The 18775-nt window shown below is 41.8% G+C and overlaps 1 protein-coding gene across 1 annotated transcript; it reads right to left on the bottom strand.

Moving 5' to 3' along the window:
- Nucleotides 1-295: 295 nt before the first annotated feature.
- LOC118936733 (broad substrate specificity ATP-binding cassette transporter ABCG2-like) lies at nt 296-18139 on the bottom strand. Its single transcript, XM_036933701.1, has 16 exons — nt 17698-18139; nt 13283-13530; nt 10139-10198; nt 9911-10025; nt 9558-9710; nt 8556-8713; nt 8176-8327; nt 7912-8010; nt 7062-7312; nt 5490-5572; nt 3935-4024; nt 3309-3433; nt 2840-2994; nt 1906-1995; nt 1578-1705; nt 296-1036 (listed from the first exon to the last, which is right to left on the bottom strand). Exons 2-16 carry the CDS (start codon nt 13510-13512, stop codon nt 889-891), a joined length of 2037 nt encoding a protein of 678 aa, XP_036789596.1. The 5' UTR covers nt 13513-13530; nt 17698-18139; the 3' UTR covers nt 296-888.
- Nucleotides 18140-18775: the final 636 nt, after the last annotated feature.

Below are 18775 nucleotides of genomic sequence, written 5' to 3'. Positions count from 1 at the left end.
TGTCATGTACATTGAACCAGTTTGATTGGAGTTGATATATGTTGGGGGATTAGGTGAGATTAAATGGGATTATACCCCCTATTGACCTAAATGCCTGTTCTGCAGACGAGACGCCTGCTCTGTCACCAAAAAGGTCTCTCTGTTACTAAAAGGTCTCACAAAGGTGACCATTTAGGCCTCTGTATGTGTTCTAGGAGTCAGGCATTTCTTGCATATGGTCCATTGGAACCACGGTAACGGTTGGTATCGTTGATTTTGGCTATACATTGTTGGTAGGTACATAATTACCACTTGCAAAGTTACATGAACATTTTTATAAAAGCATTGTTTCCAAAAAACTAGTATAGATAAAAAGGTAATGAACACAATAGAAACAAACAATTCAATCATTACACACAAGAAAAGCACATAATTCAACATCATAATTTTTTCAAATAAATGAGTTCAGTTCCTCTATAAATAGAAACGATTAACTAAATGCCAAGACAGTCTCGTACTAGACTGAAACAAATGCTCCCAAATAAACACAGCAGTCAACATGAGAACAATGACTACTGGAGGGCAAAGATTCCACATTAATATTCATGTGGTGAAAATGTACATTCATGCATAGATATTGAACGTTAGAGTGAGTTCAGCCAAATGACTCATTTACAGTGCTAGTGTAGCTAGTTCAGCAAAGCCAAAGCGTGGATTGCAGTCTCCACTTGTCCAGGAAATGAATATGTGAATATGTAATTTGGCTGAACTACCCATTTAACCTGTCTCAGTGCAAACCATAGGCACACTGCTTCATGTTATAACATATGTATGGAGAAAGAAACTAACGGCAGTTTGTCATTGATATAACCACAGAGGAGTCAATTGTAAGGCAAAGTAAGACACTTCTTATGTGAACTTCTTAATAAACCGCAGCTTCAGATAGGCGATGACCAGGAAAATGAGTGTCATTATTGCCAAGGCAACGTGGTTTTCCCATAGGCCCCATGTAGTGTATTCTATTCCTAGGTAGTCCAGGTATTGTTCCCCTGTGCACCTGGAATGAGATGGAGAGAAGACCAAACAAACGTTCACCACGGTGTATCTATGGGATCCCGTGGACAAGCAAGGCTGGGTCACGTTAAATAGGAAGAAAGTGTTTTGAAACGGACTGAATCCTGAACCTGAACTAATTTGAGTTTTCAGCTGAGGTGGGTCAAATTGTATTGTGTTGTAGGATAATTCTTGTGTTTATTCTCTAATATATATTTTTTAATTGTATCAAATAATTCAGCCTTCGCTGCTATTGATACCCAGTAATGATGCCTTATTGAAATAAGCCATTCTCTAATGTACGGTAGAGGATCTAGCTAACACAACTGCTGCTCCATCTACAATGACTTCCTCAGTAGATGGTGCTAGAGGTACTACAGTGATCACAGGCACTGCACTTAATGACAGCATGTTTGTAGCCTACTGATAATACTAGTTATATACCGTATAAACCGTATTTAAGTCAACCAACTATTCACTATTTCTAAGCAAAAATTATAAAGATAAATTCCACAGTGTGTATGTGTGTGGATTACATTACTCACGTTATCCCGAGAGTGTGATTAGTGTTCATACTGCAGTTGATCATCATGCCAGAGCCAGGAGACATGGTGGTGCCAACGGCAGGGTCCTCACAGAACTTCAGCCCCACAAACTCGTTGATCTCCAGGGCCTAGTCATTAAGAAACGTTACAATACTTAATAATACAGTTTTATTATAGTATATAATAACATACAGAATATATTAATATTTAAAACAATTCTATATGTAATGAATAGCGCTATAAAAGTTGAATACATTAAACGTATTAATACAGTATGGCAACATTTCACTAGATCAATTAAGAAGTTGTGGCTGACTGAGGTACTTACTGTTAGACCGTAGCGAGGGATACTGAGGTACTTCAACCAGGCCAGCCAGTTCATGATACTGGGCAGGTTCACCAGCAGACCTGAGAAGATCTGACAACACATCAATAAATATTAATTCACCAATGACATTGAAGTTCCAACCCCTAAATTACAATTTGACCAGGAAATTGCCATTTTACAAGACAGACCTGGTAAAATGGAAGGAGCCCAACAAGCAGAACAAGATACAATAATGTTATCGGATCCAACACAGCCACAAAGAGAGAGTTGAGCGGCGGCGAGCCAGCAACCGGCAACAGGAGCGTTAAAAAGGCAAACCAGCACCTGGAGGGTTGCCAGTCCGGATCCCGGGTCTGACAGGAAGTAATCTGGCAACCGAGCTGGCAACCGGAGGGTTGCTGGTATCAAATCCTAGATGCTGTTGCCTGCCGTTTTGCCCTTGAGCAAGGCACTTAACCCCCCACAACAACAGCTCCCCGGGCGCCCAGTGTGGCAGCCCCCAGCATATCTACAAAACCTGGCGTGTATGCATATGGGTCTTTCAGAGGGGTGAGGTTAAAAGTCCAATTTCGGTTGGACCTCGTGTGCAATTGACCAATAAAGTGATCTTAATCTGATCTTAGTCTTGACACCACAGAACCTATCTAAAGATCAAACAGAAAGACAGACAATAACACCACAGATCCTATATCACTTTAATCCAAGGCTAGAAAAGATGACGGCCATTCCCCACTGTAATTTCCATGTGTAACCTTGGTATGCAACGCAAGTTTATATTTATGTCTATACATAACTAGCAAATAATACTAGTGGGACAGCGCTGAACTTGAACCATAACTGGCATTGCAATACAACTCAGGTGCACCCTGCGCGTCCCTGAGTACCCCACCGCGCGAATGTGGCCACCGCATTACACCCTCGTCCCTACACTCACCATCATGAAGACGAAGCTAATGGTCATGAAGATGTTGGCCATTGCCACCACACTCTGGTCGGCAGAGATGGCCATGGTCATGGCGGTGGCTGTGTAGGCCACCAGGGTTACGGTGAACATGAAGATGAAGAAGGCTGCTGGAGTGGTTTTAAAACCTGCAGGAGAGACACACACACTTGAATTTTAAGATCATTTCAGAGTCTGGTTTTGAGTGGTAGGGTACATTCCCCTCTGCAAAGAGCGTTTGACCTTTCTTGACCTTTTACTGTCTGTGCCATTACCGTCTCAAATCTAATTGTATTTGTCACGCACAGTTTATACAGCAGGTATAAAAGGTGCAGGGAAATGCTTGTGTGCTAGCTACCTCAACGTCTACTCTATGTCCCTCTACTTTCCTTCCATCTTGACAAATCAAATGTAATCTTCATAAATGCAAATGTCTCATTCCCATGTTGTGCATCCAACCCACCTATCATGAAGTAGACCACGCAGCTGAAGACGATGGCGGGGATGGTGCGCAGGGTGATGATGTCAGACAGGATCTTGGACAGGAAGTAGACTGAGACTCTGTAGTACCCGCTGATGTACTCATGGCTGTTGGGGACAACAAAGACAAGAAGTATACATTAACTCAGACAAGAAGTCTACATTAACTCATACTGAGTGGTTTATTTTCTAACTTCCTTGGCTAGGGCCATTTGGAACTAATGCTTGCCGGGGTATTTCATACTGAAAATGCTCATTTACAGAATAATTAGAAGTACAAAGGTCAAACAGTGAACCTAATGTAGCTGTAAACAAATGCTTGTTGGTCCATTTCATACTGATAATTATTTAGGCAGAGACAGTGTCTTCATAATCACATGTATATATATATATATATATATATATATATATAATAGAGAGTGCGAGACTTGTTGTTTTATAATATATTTTTTCTTCATTTTTCCTCCACTCCAGATCCAACCTTATACATACGAACAACAACTTACAGACACACACAAACCATGTCTACATCTAATCTGGCTAGACCCGCATGCTCACACCCCCATATTCCAGGTTATAGTGGTGCCACTGGTCTACTACAGTACGTACACAAACAGCTTCCTCTCTGTGATGAAGAGTTCTGCAGCGGACAGCGTGCTGAAACATTGGTTGGTGGTGATGAAGAAAAGAGCACCAATCCTACAAGAGGGGAAACATCAAGTCATGACATGAAATCCTTATGTTCTGCCCAGTCATGCATGAAATGAAAGGGGGTAAACCCCTATTGAAATGAATGCTAGATGTTTTGCTGTGTGTGTACTCCATCGGCCTTCAGACTAAAGGGACCAAGGGAGTGGAGTCGTACTGTAGGTCTAATTGGACCCAGGCCTGGGTTCAAATACTATTTTAAATATCTCAATTACTTTCACATACATTCAAAGTAAGTATTCAGATACAGTTTATTTGAAAAGACAGGTAGCTGAATATTTTAATGTATTTGGAAATACACTTGGAAAGTATTTGTCAGTATTTTCAAATACTATTTTCAAATACCCGGGTTAAATAAATGGGAGTGTATTTGAGTATTTGAAATACAATTTGGCAGACTATTTTTTATATATTTTTTACAAATAACCATTCAAATACTCAATTAAAAGTAATTGTTTGGGCTATGTATTTGAAAATACTCAAAATACACATAAAAATACATTTCTAAATACTACATAACTCAATACACATTTATTTGAACCCAGATGTGATTGTACCAATAAAATAAATGAGCAAAATCCTGATTATTGTAAGCAGATTAACACACTAGTTGAAGACACCCTAATGTACTTGTCCTCAAGCTCAGTTGTGCACCGGGGCCTCCCACTCCTCTTTCTATTCTGGTTAGAGCCAGTTTGCGCTGTTATATGAAGGGAGTAGTACACAGCATTGTACGAGATCTTCAGTTTCTTGGCAATTTCTCGAATGAAATAGCCTTAATTTCTCAGAACAAGAATAGACTGACGAGTTTCAGAAGAAAGTTCTTTGTTTCTGGCCATTTTGAGCCTGTAATTGAACCCACAAATGCTGATGCTAAAAAAATACTAAAGTAGTCTAGAGAAGGGCAGTTTTATTACTTCTTTAAACAGAACAACAGTTTTCAGCTGTGCTAACATAATTGCAAAAGGGTTTTCTAATTATCAATTAGCCTTTTAAAATGATAAACTTGGATTAGCTAACACAACGTGTCATTGGAACACAGGAGTGATGGTTGCTGATAATGGACCTCTGTACGCATATGTAGATATTCCATTACAAATCAGCTGTTTCTAGCTACAAAGCTCATTTACAACATTAACAATGTCTACACTGTATTTCTGATCAATTTGATGTTATTTTAATGGACAATTTTTTTTTCTTTTCTTTCAAAAACAAGGACATTTCTAAGTGACCCCAAACGTTTGAACCGTAGTGTATATGTGTGCATTATCCTGTTATAACATCTCTCTCCCAAAGCAGAGTCATTTACTAACCTAACCTTTACAGGCAGACACTGCCGTTGTTCTGCCCCATGGGATACCATCAATTTCAGTCTACAGATTAATCGAAATCAGATCACCTTTACATCCCATTCTGAGATGGATTTAAGGTGTTGTGATAAAAATGGTTCCCCCACCTGTTCTGTATTCCACTCTGGTTGTCCTTCACCCCGAAGAAAATGGCGCCCACAATAAGAGCCAGAAAAATGGTGATTCCCAGCTGCCCAAAAGAGAAACATCGTAAGTGTAGTAGCCAGGTCAAAGGTCAGCAAATCAAACAAGCATAACGTCATATTTTACATCATGACCCGCAATGTGCCGTGGCATTGGGGAGTAAACAATCTTATATGTCTGGCAATATGCCAGACACAACTGAGACTTCAGTTGCACGAAGGAGCCCATTTTGATCAAAGGTCCAGGCACATTTTAATGTAAACACATCTCTTTAGGGTTTAGCTCTCTCTCTGAGAAGAAAACAATATTATATTCTTGAAATACAGTTAGGTAAGATACTATGATGAATACAAAGGTCAGGAGAAGTATCACTACTTATCCTGGCCTTGCAGAGGTAAAGGTCTGATAGAACCTGATTAGTCTATTAAGAACCCTGATAGAACCTGATTATTATTTTATTAAGAACCCTGATAGAACATGATTAGTCCATTAAGAATGTGGACATTCTTAAAACTAGGTATATTCCCACACAAACTACACCGAATCAGCGATCTCCACACTCTCCCTCATCCATTCTCATCCACAGACCGGTAGTCCATGTCGGGTAAGAAAAAGAGAAAACAAAGAGAGAAAGAGTGAAATCTCCAGAGCGACATTTGTTTTAATCCTGACGATTTACATCTTATGACAGGCCTAACCGGCCCCAGCGCGGTTCCCAGGGTGAGAGGATAAGCTAATAAGGTTGAGCCTTTTTCACCTCATTCCCCAAGCCCCTCATGTAGAAGCCCAGTGTGGGTCATGGCGTGATCATGTGACAAAGGTCTGGGCCCTGGCCACTGGGGGGGGAAGGGGGGGGGGGGGGGGGGCTGTGGCCAGATATGATATCACTTCAGTTCTAGGCCTGGAGAGGCAACAGCTGGGTCACAACAGTCAGCAAAGCTGATTAGCTAGGTCTCCGGCCCTCTAGCCTTTAAGATCCAGACCCCAGCCTGGGATTATTGTCGATTTACTATGAGGCCAATTAGCTGTTAATAATTCTTGAAGTGAGATACTTCTGATGGCATGTTGTTGCCTTGGATGACTAATGAGGGCACTAAGTCGTCAGAACTCCCTCCTCCCGCCATCTCTGTCACCCTTTAAGCGCAAAAGAGCTTGTTGTGAAGTAGAGAAAAGTACGCGGGCTGCAATTAAAAATCATACTATTCTCAAGTCTTGCTCGGAGGGTAAGTCCGATCATAAGGTTGTTGGTGATTGGAGCGGAGCTAAATCCATTACCCTTTTATTCTGAGAATCCTCTCCCCAGTTGTGTGTGTTTGAAATGAGTTTAGGGGACATTGGTACAGCACCTCTTAAACTTTAAACCCACAAATAGAAATCCGGTGAGTATTGGTGTGTGTGTGCATCTGTATTGGTGTGTGTGTGCATCTGTATCGGTGTGTGTGTGCATCTGTATCGGTGTGTGTGTGCATCTGTATCGGTGTGTGTGTGCATCTGTATCGGTGTGTGTGTGCATCTGTATCGATGTGTGTTCTAACCTGTGCGACGGAGGTCTGGGGGTTCAGCGCTAGGTTCCGGAAGGTTCTGCCTAGGACCCAGTGGAGCTGGGTGAAGAAGGAGCTGTTGTAGGTGATAGTACGGGACGTGGGCTTGGTGGTGTACTGCTTTCCCTGGGTGATCCTCTCCAGCTCGACCTGGGTGTCTCTGAAGTTGGAGCAGTTCCTGTACTCCTCCACTAGACGCTCCTCGATGGTCTGCCTGGAGCCACTCAGCTCCTCAAAGTCAATGTCTAGAAGGGGAGAGAACCGAGAGTCAATACACACTGTTAAAGGTTGGAGACCATCACCCCTTAATTCACCCATGACAACAACCCATTTTTCAATCCATCCCCTTATCCTAAGTGCAAAAGACCCAGATACAAATTCATTGAAGTCCAGTCCGAGATTCGGCTGACTACTCCCATTGTACCAAAACGGTTCCTTCCACAATCCACACCGATAGTGTATTCCTGTCGCTATTAGCATTAGCCGTAGCCTCTCAAAGGCCTACAAATCCTACTGTACCAGTACAGATCAGAGGGTTTTTCACATTGAGCTGATAGGATTAACGGGGGTTATCCAACTGCCTGGCCTCCAGCCTCAGGCCCTGGCTGCAGCATCAGCCGCCCGCTCCCTCCAACCCCTGTCCCTGTCTGGGCAACGCCAAGCCTCCTGCACCCCTAACCTTACTGACCCAGGGGCAGATGTTGTTTGTGTTAGAGCGCTGGGTCCCTTGTTCTTTTACTATGCTGCCAGGGCTCTAAGGCACCTTTCAGGTGCTTGCGAGACTTGGACTCATACACTGCACACTGTTTGTTAGTGTGTGTGTGTGTGTGTGTGTGAAAATGACCTTCTCCCTGAATCTTGTTCATAGCAGTGGCAGTAGAGTCTCCGTTGATGACGTCTAGGAAGAAGTCGGCTGGGTTGTTGTGGGCCTCGCAGGCGTAACCTAGGATACAACAACACATGTGAACATTAGTCTCCCCTATATCAATCTCTATTCTGATTTGTCCCATTCAGGACTTTTACATCAATCTAACTTCCTTTAGCTCTTAAACAACACATCAACGGTATCTCCTTATACTTTGTGTGTAGTATTGGTATTGAAGGTTACCTATGTCGGCGAAATAGTCCAGTGCATTCTGGGCCGGCCCATGGTACACCTGTTTGCCGCTAACTAGCAGGGTCAGGGAGTCGAACAGCCGGTAGATGGAGTAACGCGGTTGGTGGATGGACATGATGATGGTGCGTCCCTGATTGGCCATTCTAAAACGAGATAAGACAATTAAAAAAGGCCTGGAGGTCTACATTTAACAGGGTAGCCAATAAGAAAGGTAGGACATTTAGAGGACAAATGTGGTGCAAATTAAACAGGGAAGGGAATAAGAAAAGCATCAAATATGAAATGTAGGATACCTACCACTAAGCCCACCCATTAGGAATCAATCGAAATTAAATTAAATGTCTTTCCTTCTTGGAATAGTAGTGCTATACCTTTTGAGCAGCAGCAGGACAGAGTTAGCGGTGCTAGCGTCCAGGCCCGTGGTGGGTTCATCCAAGAAGAGAACAGAGGGGTCGATGATGAGCTCCATGCCGATGTTGGTCCTCTTCCTCTCCCCTCCAGAAATCCCCCGGATCATCTGGGTACCAACCTGGGGAGGAACACAATCACATCACATGATAGCCCTTGGACATCTATCAAATGCTGTATGGTACCACAGCCTTCTATGACATGATAGCCCTCATATGGCCCGAAACCTTCAAAATGACATTGGAAGACATTGGTGAGAAGGAAGCAATTTTACTGCATATCTACAATGGGTATACAAAACATTAAGAACACCTGCTCTTTCCATGACACAGACTGACCAGGTAAATCCAGGTGAAAGCTTTGATCCCTTATTGATGTCACTTGTTAAAGACACTTGAATCAGTGTAGATGAAGGGGAGGAGACAGGTTAATTAAGGATTTCTAGAACTAGAGACAATTGAGAGATGGATTGTGTATATGTGCCATTCAGAGGGTGAACAGGAAAGACAAAAGATGCCTTTGAATGGGGTATGGTTGCAGGCGCACCAGTTTGAGTTTGTCATGAATTGCAACCCTGCTGGGTTTTTCACGCTCAACAGTTTCCTGTGTGTATCAAGAATGGTCCACCACCCAAAAGACATCCAGCCAACTTGACACAACTGTGGGAAGCATTGGAGTCAACATGGGCCAGCATCCCTGTGTGTGTGTGTGTGTGTGGTGTGTGTGTGTGTGGGGGAGGGGGGGGTGCAACTCAATATTAGGAAGGTGTTTGGTATACTCAGTGTATATAGTGGAGGGAAAATACTGTGGACGGTTTGATCATAGAGATCCTATTAAACTGCATTTAGTCCTACTCAAATTCAAATTCCTAATTCTATGGATTTTACTCTCACAGGCTCATAAAACTACCATGAATTCAGTCCTGAACAGTCGTCTCAACATTTCCATTCTATGTTACAACGTACCTTAGCGTCAGCCACCTTGGTCAGGCCTAGCTCGGTGATGAGGTCGTTGACCCTGGTGTCCTTCTCTTTCTGGGGCACGGAGCGGGGCAGACGCAGCGCTGCAGAGAATCGCAGGTTCTCCCTCACCGTCAGAGTCCCCATCACCACGTCGTCCTGGTGAGGTCACAGAGACAAAGGTCAGAGGTCACTGACTGGGTAATATGGTCAGGAGCTTTGAAAAAAGTACTGTAGCTATACTGTTTTTTCCTGCTGTTGGACCCTAGAGTTGTGTTGTACATGTCTCCTTTGAATATGCTCTTCTAACGGCGTCATGGTCTCCGACAATATTTACAACAGGTAGCCAATAGACTTACCTGGACAACATAGCCGGAGAGGCACTTGAAGTTGGGTGGTTGTGGCGCCCCGTCGATCAGCACTTCCCCTGAGAGACCAGAGGGGTCCTTCCTGGCTGCTAGAACGTCCAGGAACCTAACCATAACGTTAGATCAATAATCACTATGGCAACCTGTGGGACCTTTCTTTTTTGGAACAAGCAATGTAATGCCTTCAAGATAAACCGTTGTCATCAACAAAATACTCACGAGGACTTTCCACTTCCAGTGGGTCCTAGAATAGCATTTAGACCCGGTCTCATGATGCCACTGCAAGACAACGACAAAACGCAGAAGATATTTTAAGTTGCACTGAAACATTCCACATATTTACCATAATAAACATGTAATCAACACACACTGTGTTACGTCATGTTTTACACCAATGAGAAGTGTAGCACTGTATTCTAAATTATGAAAGACTTACAAAAATCAATAAGAGTATAGGCCTACAGTTCAGTTGCAAATCAGTAAATGGATTTGGATATGTGTACCAACAACTGAGTCATTCATAAGCATTTCAAACTGTTGGACTAAGTTGGTAAAATCAAAGCTAGATGAACCTAACATTGAATCAATACCAATAAAAAAGCCGATTAAGGACCAAGAATTATAGGACAGAACTTTTATCATCAAGCGAAATGCTAGATTTATAGCACCTTATGACATGCTTTACGACAGGTTTATAGCACCCATTCAAGTCATGGGCAAAGCATTTTTGTCATCTACTTTCTATACGCGCAATGTTACACAAATGTCTTATCAAACCATTACATACGGCGGCTAAAGTTATCACGCCAGTCCAGCAAGTTTATCAAGTGTCGAGGGCTTGTGGTTTTAACGTGTAAACATTGTCTCTATAGCATAGTCATACACACGGAAGAATCACAAGAGTGACAGAATGAAAAGGAGGAGGTTTGGTTCTCCAATTAACCGATTCAAACAGCACAAAGAATACGCTGACCCCAAAGACCTCCAACAATCTGAGAATGAGTTCTATCTATACCATTGTATAATGGTCCAAAACAAGAATACATAATCAAATTTTGTGATTCCACAAAGAACATTTGCACAATTGGTATAAAAAAAAAGTATCTGTCATATAAAAACAGAATTAAAAAGCTGAATTATAAAGGCTTGTAGTGTGGAATCACGTGACAGCATTTCATTTGGTTCCTTGGCAGCTTGCTCCGCAGTGCATCAAAGAGATTACACGCAAGAAACCATGCTTAATATCATATAATTAACACTAGGGGAAACGGACCAAAACTTGTGTGAAATTACGCATTCCTCCCTGGGAAATGTCCAGTACATTTAATGCCATCAGAAAAAAAAGACATTTGAATGTTCCACTGCACTATTGTTCATTGTGGTCTGAGTATGCGAGCCCTAATCTCAAATGGAGAGGCCTGTATGTTTTGTCAACTTGTGTTAATGATCTCTCTCCCTCTTTTGGTTTCACTTCACTTTCACGCTCTCTCTGACACACACACACACACACACCTAAAACCTCTTCATGAGCATTGGAGAGGCAGCAAACTTAATTCCTATAATTGAGTTAGATCCATCAATGACACTCACAAGCATTCCTAATTTGTTAACACTCCCTTAATTCACTAGTAAAGGGGCAGTGGTAGACAAAAGTAGCCAATTGTCATACTTGAGTAAAAGTAAAGATACCCTAGTAGAAAATGACTCAAGTAAAAGTGAAAGTCACCCAGTAAAATACTACTTGAGTAAAAGGCTAAAGGTATTTGATTTTAAATATACTTTAGTGTCGAAAGTAAATGGAATTGCTCAAATGTACATAAGTATCAAAAGTATAAATAATTTCAAATTCCTTATATTAAGCAAACCAGACGGCACAATTTTCTCATTTGTTTGTTGTTGACGGACAGCAGGGGCACACTCCAACACTCAGACATAATTTACAAACAACGCATCTATGTTTAGTGAGTCTGCCAGATCAGAGGCAGTAGGGATGACCAGGGATGTTCTCTTGATAAGTGTATGAATTGGACCATTTTCTTGTCAAAATATAACGAGTACTTTTGGGTGTCAGGAAAAAGGCATGGAGTAAAAGGTACATTATTTTATTTAGGAATGTAGTGAAGTAAAAGTAAAAGTTGGCAAAAATATGTAAAGTAAAGATACCCTCAAAAATGACTTAAGTAGTACTTTAAAGTATTTTGACTTAAGTACTTTACACCACTGTAAAGGTGTGTGGTGGTGGGCAGGAATACACTGAGGCTGTACCAAGAAAGACAAGCAAACAGGCACAGAGCGAGAAAGAGGGGAATCTGCCAATAAGTCCACATCGAATTAGCTTCATGATCACCAAATGTAATTGGGTGGTCAAAGTGTATATTAACTTCAGGTCCACTAGCATTTCAGCGTGTGTGTGTGTTAATGTAGCTAGTTATTGAGTGTTTTTACATGCACAGTAATAATTTGATATTAAACTGATGAATGGCAGTAGGCAGATTATGCAATAGCCATGTAAACACCTTACACTGCTTATCTTAAATCGGCGTACGGTCAAAATCAAAGTAAGCATATGCCAATTAAAAAAACAGGTTTTCTGAGCAATCCTTTGAATTATTAGGACATGTAAACACCTTAATCTGCGTTCCAGCTGTGTATTTGATCTGCACATGTGCCAGCACCAGCCGAGCGAGCCTCCCTCCCTCTTTAGAGTGAAGTGAGTTTGGAACAACTGAATGTATGAGTCTTAGAAGTAGTTTTCACATACAAACTTTATATGTCCCAACTCAGAATCAAATATGCTTCCAAAAAAATAACATGGTCGCTGTGGTTGAGTGTTAATTTTAATTGCCGACTTTCTGCATTTAACAGAGTGCCATCAGGTAGCCTGACTTCAGATGTGTCCATGTAAACAGGATTATTAGGGAAATCGTTCTTCTTGCAAAGCATGTAAACATTTTCCTCAAACTATTATATTAATCTGACTATCCACAATAATCATCTTATTGTGTGCATGTAACCTTACTCATTGTATGCCATTTAGCAGACGCTTTTATCCAAAGGGACTTATAGTCATGTGTGCATACATTTTTCATATGGGTGGCCCCAGCGGGAATCAAACCTTTATCCTTGGCGTTGCAAGCTCCATGCTCTACCAACTGAGCCACACAGGACTGTGTGTGTGTGTGTGTGCACACGTGATCATCCACTAGTCAATTAGTATCACTACAACTTGTGCGTTTGGGCATGTTTCAAGGTGGAAGCCTGTGTGTAGAATACATGAGAGTGTGTGTGCATCTTTGAAAGTGTGTGTTTGTCTGCTTGTGTCTGTGTGTACATGAGACGAAAGGATCCACTAACTCCACTCACTTGAGGTCCACCAGTATCTCCCTGGCAGTGTTCTTCCTCTTGCAGAGCGGTCCAGTCTTCAGCTTCACCTTGTACTGGATGCTGTGGAAGCTGACCGTGGAGCCCCGGGGCTGCAGCTTGTTCAGCTCCACCATGGTGCTGCTGGTTATGACCTTGGTCCTGGGCGTCCCGTTGGTGGACGTGACGTCTTCAGTCATGGCGACGCTGATGTGATTGGCTCGATCGGTCATTATCTGCAGGGGTGAGACCTGTGGGGATTGGTCAAGGGATGGGTCTGAAATTGATACACTATTTTCCTCGTGTAGTGCACTACTCAAATCAAATGTTATTGATTGCGTGCACATACTTTGCAGATGTTATCACAGGTGCAGGGAAATGCTTGTATTTCTAGCTCAGACAGTGCAGTAATACCTAACAATACACACAAATCCCTCAAAATAAAAAGAAATGTATTAAGAAATATCATGACGAGCAAGTCAGAGTCCGGAATATAAATATCTATGTATATGATGGTGTGTATATACATTATGGACAATATATGAATAGAAAAGGTGTGTACAGCAGTAATTACAGTGTCTTGCGAAAGTATTCGGCCCCCCTTGAACTTTGCGACCTTTTGCCACATTTCAGGCTTCAAACATAAAGATATAAAACTGTATTTTTTTGTGAAGAATCAACAACAAGTGGGACACAATCATGAAGTGGAACGACATTTATTGGATATTTCAAACTTTTTTAACAAATCAAAAACTGAAAAATTGGGCGTGCAAAATTATTCAGCCCCCTTAAGTTAATACTTTGTAGCGCCACCTTTTGCTGCGATTACAGCTGTAAGTCGCTTGGGGTATGTCTCTATCAGTTTTGCACATCGAGAGACTGACATTTTTTCCCATTCCTCCTTGCAAAACAGCTCGAGCTCAGTGAGGTTGGATGGAGAGCATTTGTGAACAGCAGTTTTCAGTTCTTTCCACAGATTCTCGATTGGATTCAGGTCTGGACTTTGACTTGGCCATTCTAACACCTGGATATGTTTATTTTTGAACCATTCCATTGTAGATTTTGCTTTATGTTTTGGATCATTGTCTTGTTGGAAGACAAATCTCCGTCCCAGTCTCAGGTCTTTTGCAGACTCCATCAGGTTTTCTTCCAGAATGGTCCTGTATTTGGCTCCATCCATCTTCCCATCAATTTTAACCATCTTCCCTGACCCTGCTGAAGAAAAGCAGGCCCAAACCATGATGCTGCCACCACCATGTTTGACAGTGGGGATGGTGTGTTCAGGGTGATGAGCTGTGTTGCTTTTACGCCAAACATAACGTTTTGCATTGTTGCCAAAAAGTTCAATTTTGGTTTCATCTGACCAGAGCACCTTCTTCCACATGTTTGGTGTGTCTCCCAGGTTGCTTGTGGCAAACTTTAACAACACTTTTTATGGATATCTTTAAGAAATGGCTTTCTTCTTGCCACTCTTCCATAAAGGCCCGATTTGTGCAATATACGACTGATTGTTGTCCTATGGACAGAGTCTCCCACCTCAGCTGTAGATCTCTGCAGTTCATCCAGAGTGATCATGGACCTCTTGGCTGCATCTCTGATCAGTCTTCTCCTTGTATGAGCTGAAAGTTTAGAGGGACGGCCAGGTCTTGGTAGATTTGCAGTGGTCTGATACTCCTTCCATTTCAATATTATCGCTTGCACAGTGCTCCTTGGGATGTTTAAAGCTTGGGAAATCTTTTTGTATCCAAATCCGGCTTTAAACTTCTTCACAACAGTATCTCGGACCTGCCTGGTGTGTTCCTTGTTCTTCATGATGCTCTCTGCGTTTTTAACGGACCTCTGAGACTATCACAGTGCAGGTGCATTTATACGGAGACTTGATTACAGACAGGTGGATTGTATTTATCATCATTAGTCATTTAGGTCAACATTGGATCATTCAGAGATCCTCACTGAACTTCTGGAGAGTTTGCTGCACTGAAAGTAAAGGGGCTGAATAATTTTGCACGCACAATTTTTCAGTTTTTGATATGTTAAAAAAGTTTGAAATATCCAATAAATGTCGTTCCACTTCATGATTGTGTCCCACTTGTTGTTGATTCTTCACAAAAAAATACAGTTTTATATCTTTATGTTTGAAGCCTGAAATGTGGCAAAAGGTCGCAAAGTTCAAGGGGGCCGAATACTTCCGCAAGGCACTGTATATAGGATGAGCCTTGACTAGAATACAGTATATACAAATGAAATGGGTAAAACAGTATGTAAACATTATTAAAGTGACCAGTCTTCAATGACTATGTACATAGTGCAGCAGTCTCGAAGGTGCGGGGTTGAGTATCAGGTGGTAGTCGGCCAGTAACAGTGACTAAGGTTCAGGGCAGGGTGCTGGACAGATGCCGGCTAGTGGTGACTATTTAATAGTCTGATGGCATGGAGATAGAAGCTATTTTTCAGTCTCTTGGTCCCAGCTTTGATGCACCTGTACTGTCTCGGGTGGCTGAGGTCCTTTATGATCTTCTTGGCCTTCCTGTGACACCGGGCGCTGTAGATGTCTTGTAGGGTAGGCAGTGTAGAGAGCCCTGCGGTTGCGGACGGTGCAATTGCTGTACCAGGAGGTGATACAGCCTGACAGGATGCTCTCAATGGTGCATCTGTAGAAGTTTGTGAGGGTCTTAAGGTCCAAGCCGTTGGGTCTTAGGGGCTGTTGCGTCTTCTTCCCCACACTCTCTGTGTGGATGAACCATTTCAGGTTGTCAGTGATGTGCACGCCGAGGAACTTGATGCCTTCCACCCTCTCCACTGCTGCCCTGTCGGGGTGGATGGGGGTGTGCTCTCTCTGCTGTCTCCTGAAGTCCACGATCAGCTCCTTCGTTTTGTTGACGTTGAGGGAAGGGTTATTTCCCTGGCACCACTCCCCTCACCTCCTCCCTGTAGGTTGTCTCATCGTTGTTGGTAAATCAGGCACACAACTGTTGTGGCATCTGCAAACTTGATGATTGAGTTACTTCTGAGCAAAGTGATTCTGGTCAAAATAAGTGCACTACTGTATGGAGAATAAATAGGTGTCACTTAATTTGAGATTTAGTGGATAAATAGAAGGACTTTTAATGTGTTTTATTGATGCATTTAGGACATACTTTGGTGTATGAATCTGAGAGCTTCAAGTAAGGGAGGGATATACTGTAGAGACAAACTTCAGACTTCTAGGAAGAGTGATGTGCATTTATCATTACGCAATACATTTAGATGTGGAGAAGTGGAAACATTGGACACATTGTCTGCATATCTGAGCACATTTAATTAGGATCAGTCTAAATGAATGTCATGCGACCTTTGCGGTGGACTGGTACATAGAGAGAAAGAAGCTTGAGAGACGGAGAGAGAAGCTCGAGAGACGGAGAGAGAAGCTTGAGAGATGGAGAGAGAAGCTCGAGAGAAGGAGAGAGAGGCTCGAGAGACGGAGAGAGAAGCTCAAGAGAGAGAAAGAGAGAGAAGCGCTCCAGAGAGAAGCAATAGAGAAGCTAGAGTGAGGAGAGACACCCAATCGCTTTCAAATGCAGTTATTAATACATTATTCCACTCTAAATACCTCTGCTCTGGGATAGGCTTGTTGAAGACAAATTAACCCGAATAATTGAATCTATTTAATCCTATAGGAATGTATAGACACTGGAAAACAGTATACTCGTCCAGTGAGCAGACCTGCGTTGACATTTAGTTAGTTGAACCACTTTCCACATGTACATTCATTGTGCTTTTCTTTTCTTTTTTACCACACTCTCAGCATAATTGTTACAAATGTATATCATAGCCTAGACTAATTAAAAATGATATATTCATGTTTTACCATGACTGAAGATAGCCATGCACATTTATAAGCCAAGTCTTTTTTATTGACTTTTCTGTCATAAAAAGATTAAGCAGGACAGGACACATTAGTCCCATGAAGACGAATAATCGTAGGCCTTCTTGGAAATATGATTTCTGAATGGTTTGAATGGGTGACCCTAACGGTTCAACTGGGAATGCAATGCATGGATGACTAAGTAACGTTAGGTTGTTTCTGCGTGAAAAAAAGTATGTAGCCTTCATTTCATAGACGTAAAGTAAACAACAATATTTTATTGTACAAAAATGCTAAAATAACTCAATGTTTTATTTTACCAAACACGCATGCACTGGAGTGCGTCATTTACAAAAACTTGAACAAAATTGAATCATTGTCTGGAACTAAAATATCATCGGCGCCCGCTATTTTTTATATAATACTAGCATGTATAAGCAGGATGTTACTAAAGAATTCACCAGGAGGATCACGTCACCGTTATGCATGGCATTTAGCCTCCAAATGATGTAGCAAATTTAGCCGAAAATAAAATATATCCCATCTGAAAATATCATGCAAAACGGATACATACCCGCCTGTAAACTTTGAAATTTCTACAGTCCTCTCCAGTCTTGTACTAGAAAAGACCGAACCAAACCACACGTGTGACCAACGATCCGCTTTGGCCAATGAATTTATACTACCGGTGTTGAATAAGAGAAGCGGCTATGGAGAAATCTCAATACATACTCTTCGCGTCATCTCTCCTCGGTCTCCTTCTCAAAACCCATTGGAGGAGAAGGTCAGAGGGGCGGGACCTCTGGCTTTCTCATCCAATGGGTTTTAAGAAGGAGGCGAGGAGAGAGGACGCGAGGATATATACTTGAGATCTTTCCTATGACAGTATGGGCGCCTCCCAAACCGAGCCATGCCGTTAAATTGTGCAAAGCGTGTGCATGAATGGTTCAACCAGGACATTGGCAAATAAGCATGGGCAAATAAGCAATTCTTAATTATTGCCTCATTTAAAAAAATTAAAAAACTATCTTTCAATTGCTCTCATTCGTATCTAGAGCACAACCCCAATGATTGAGATCATCTCCAAACTGATATTTCAGGACTATGAATTACATTTAATTTAAGTGGATTTCAATAGAAAATTAAATAAATTGAAAGGACTGTATAAAAATATAACACAATTCCTAACCTAACCTAATCAGGTAAAACTCCGGACCTTAAATGGTATGACGTAATTAATCTGTTGTAAAAAGGTTTCATATGGGCTATGATGGGACCAGAGTTTTCCTAATCATGTCAAATGTTGTTTTTTTAACTCCTGGCCTTGACGAGGATGGAAACCCTGTCAAACTACAGCAATCTTGTATTTGTTCATATGAATTATACATGAATTACGTTTTAAAGGACTAGGGGGGTTCCCAGACACAGAGAAAGCAACATGATTGGACAATAAAACGCACATGGCTGAGCTTGCTTTGTGCAGGTTTGCATCGTGTTGTACTGCCCAATTGCAGGCCTAATTAAAAATGTATAAACAGTCTATATAACAGCTATTGTGTTTATTCATTCCCGTTAATCATTTTGGATCGAGAAAGTATAGATAGCCTAGTCAGCCCAGGTTTTAATATAAACCAAATGTAATCCCATTCACG

The sequence above is a fragment of the Oncorhynchus mykiss genome, chromosome 10, assembly GCF_013265735.2.
Source record: "Oncorhynchus mykiss isolate Arlee chromosome 10, USDA_OmykA_1.1, whole genome shotgun sequence".
Classification (NCBI taxonomy): domain Eukaryota; kingdom Metazoa; phylum Chordata; class Actinopteri; order Salmoniformes; family Salmonidae; genus Oncorhynchus; species Oncorhynchus mykiss.
Note: the sequence above shows the minus strand (reverse complement) of the source record. Positions and strands in the feature narration are given on the sequence as shown.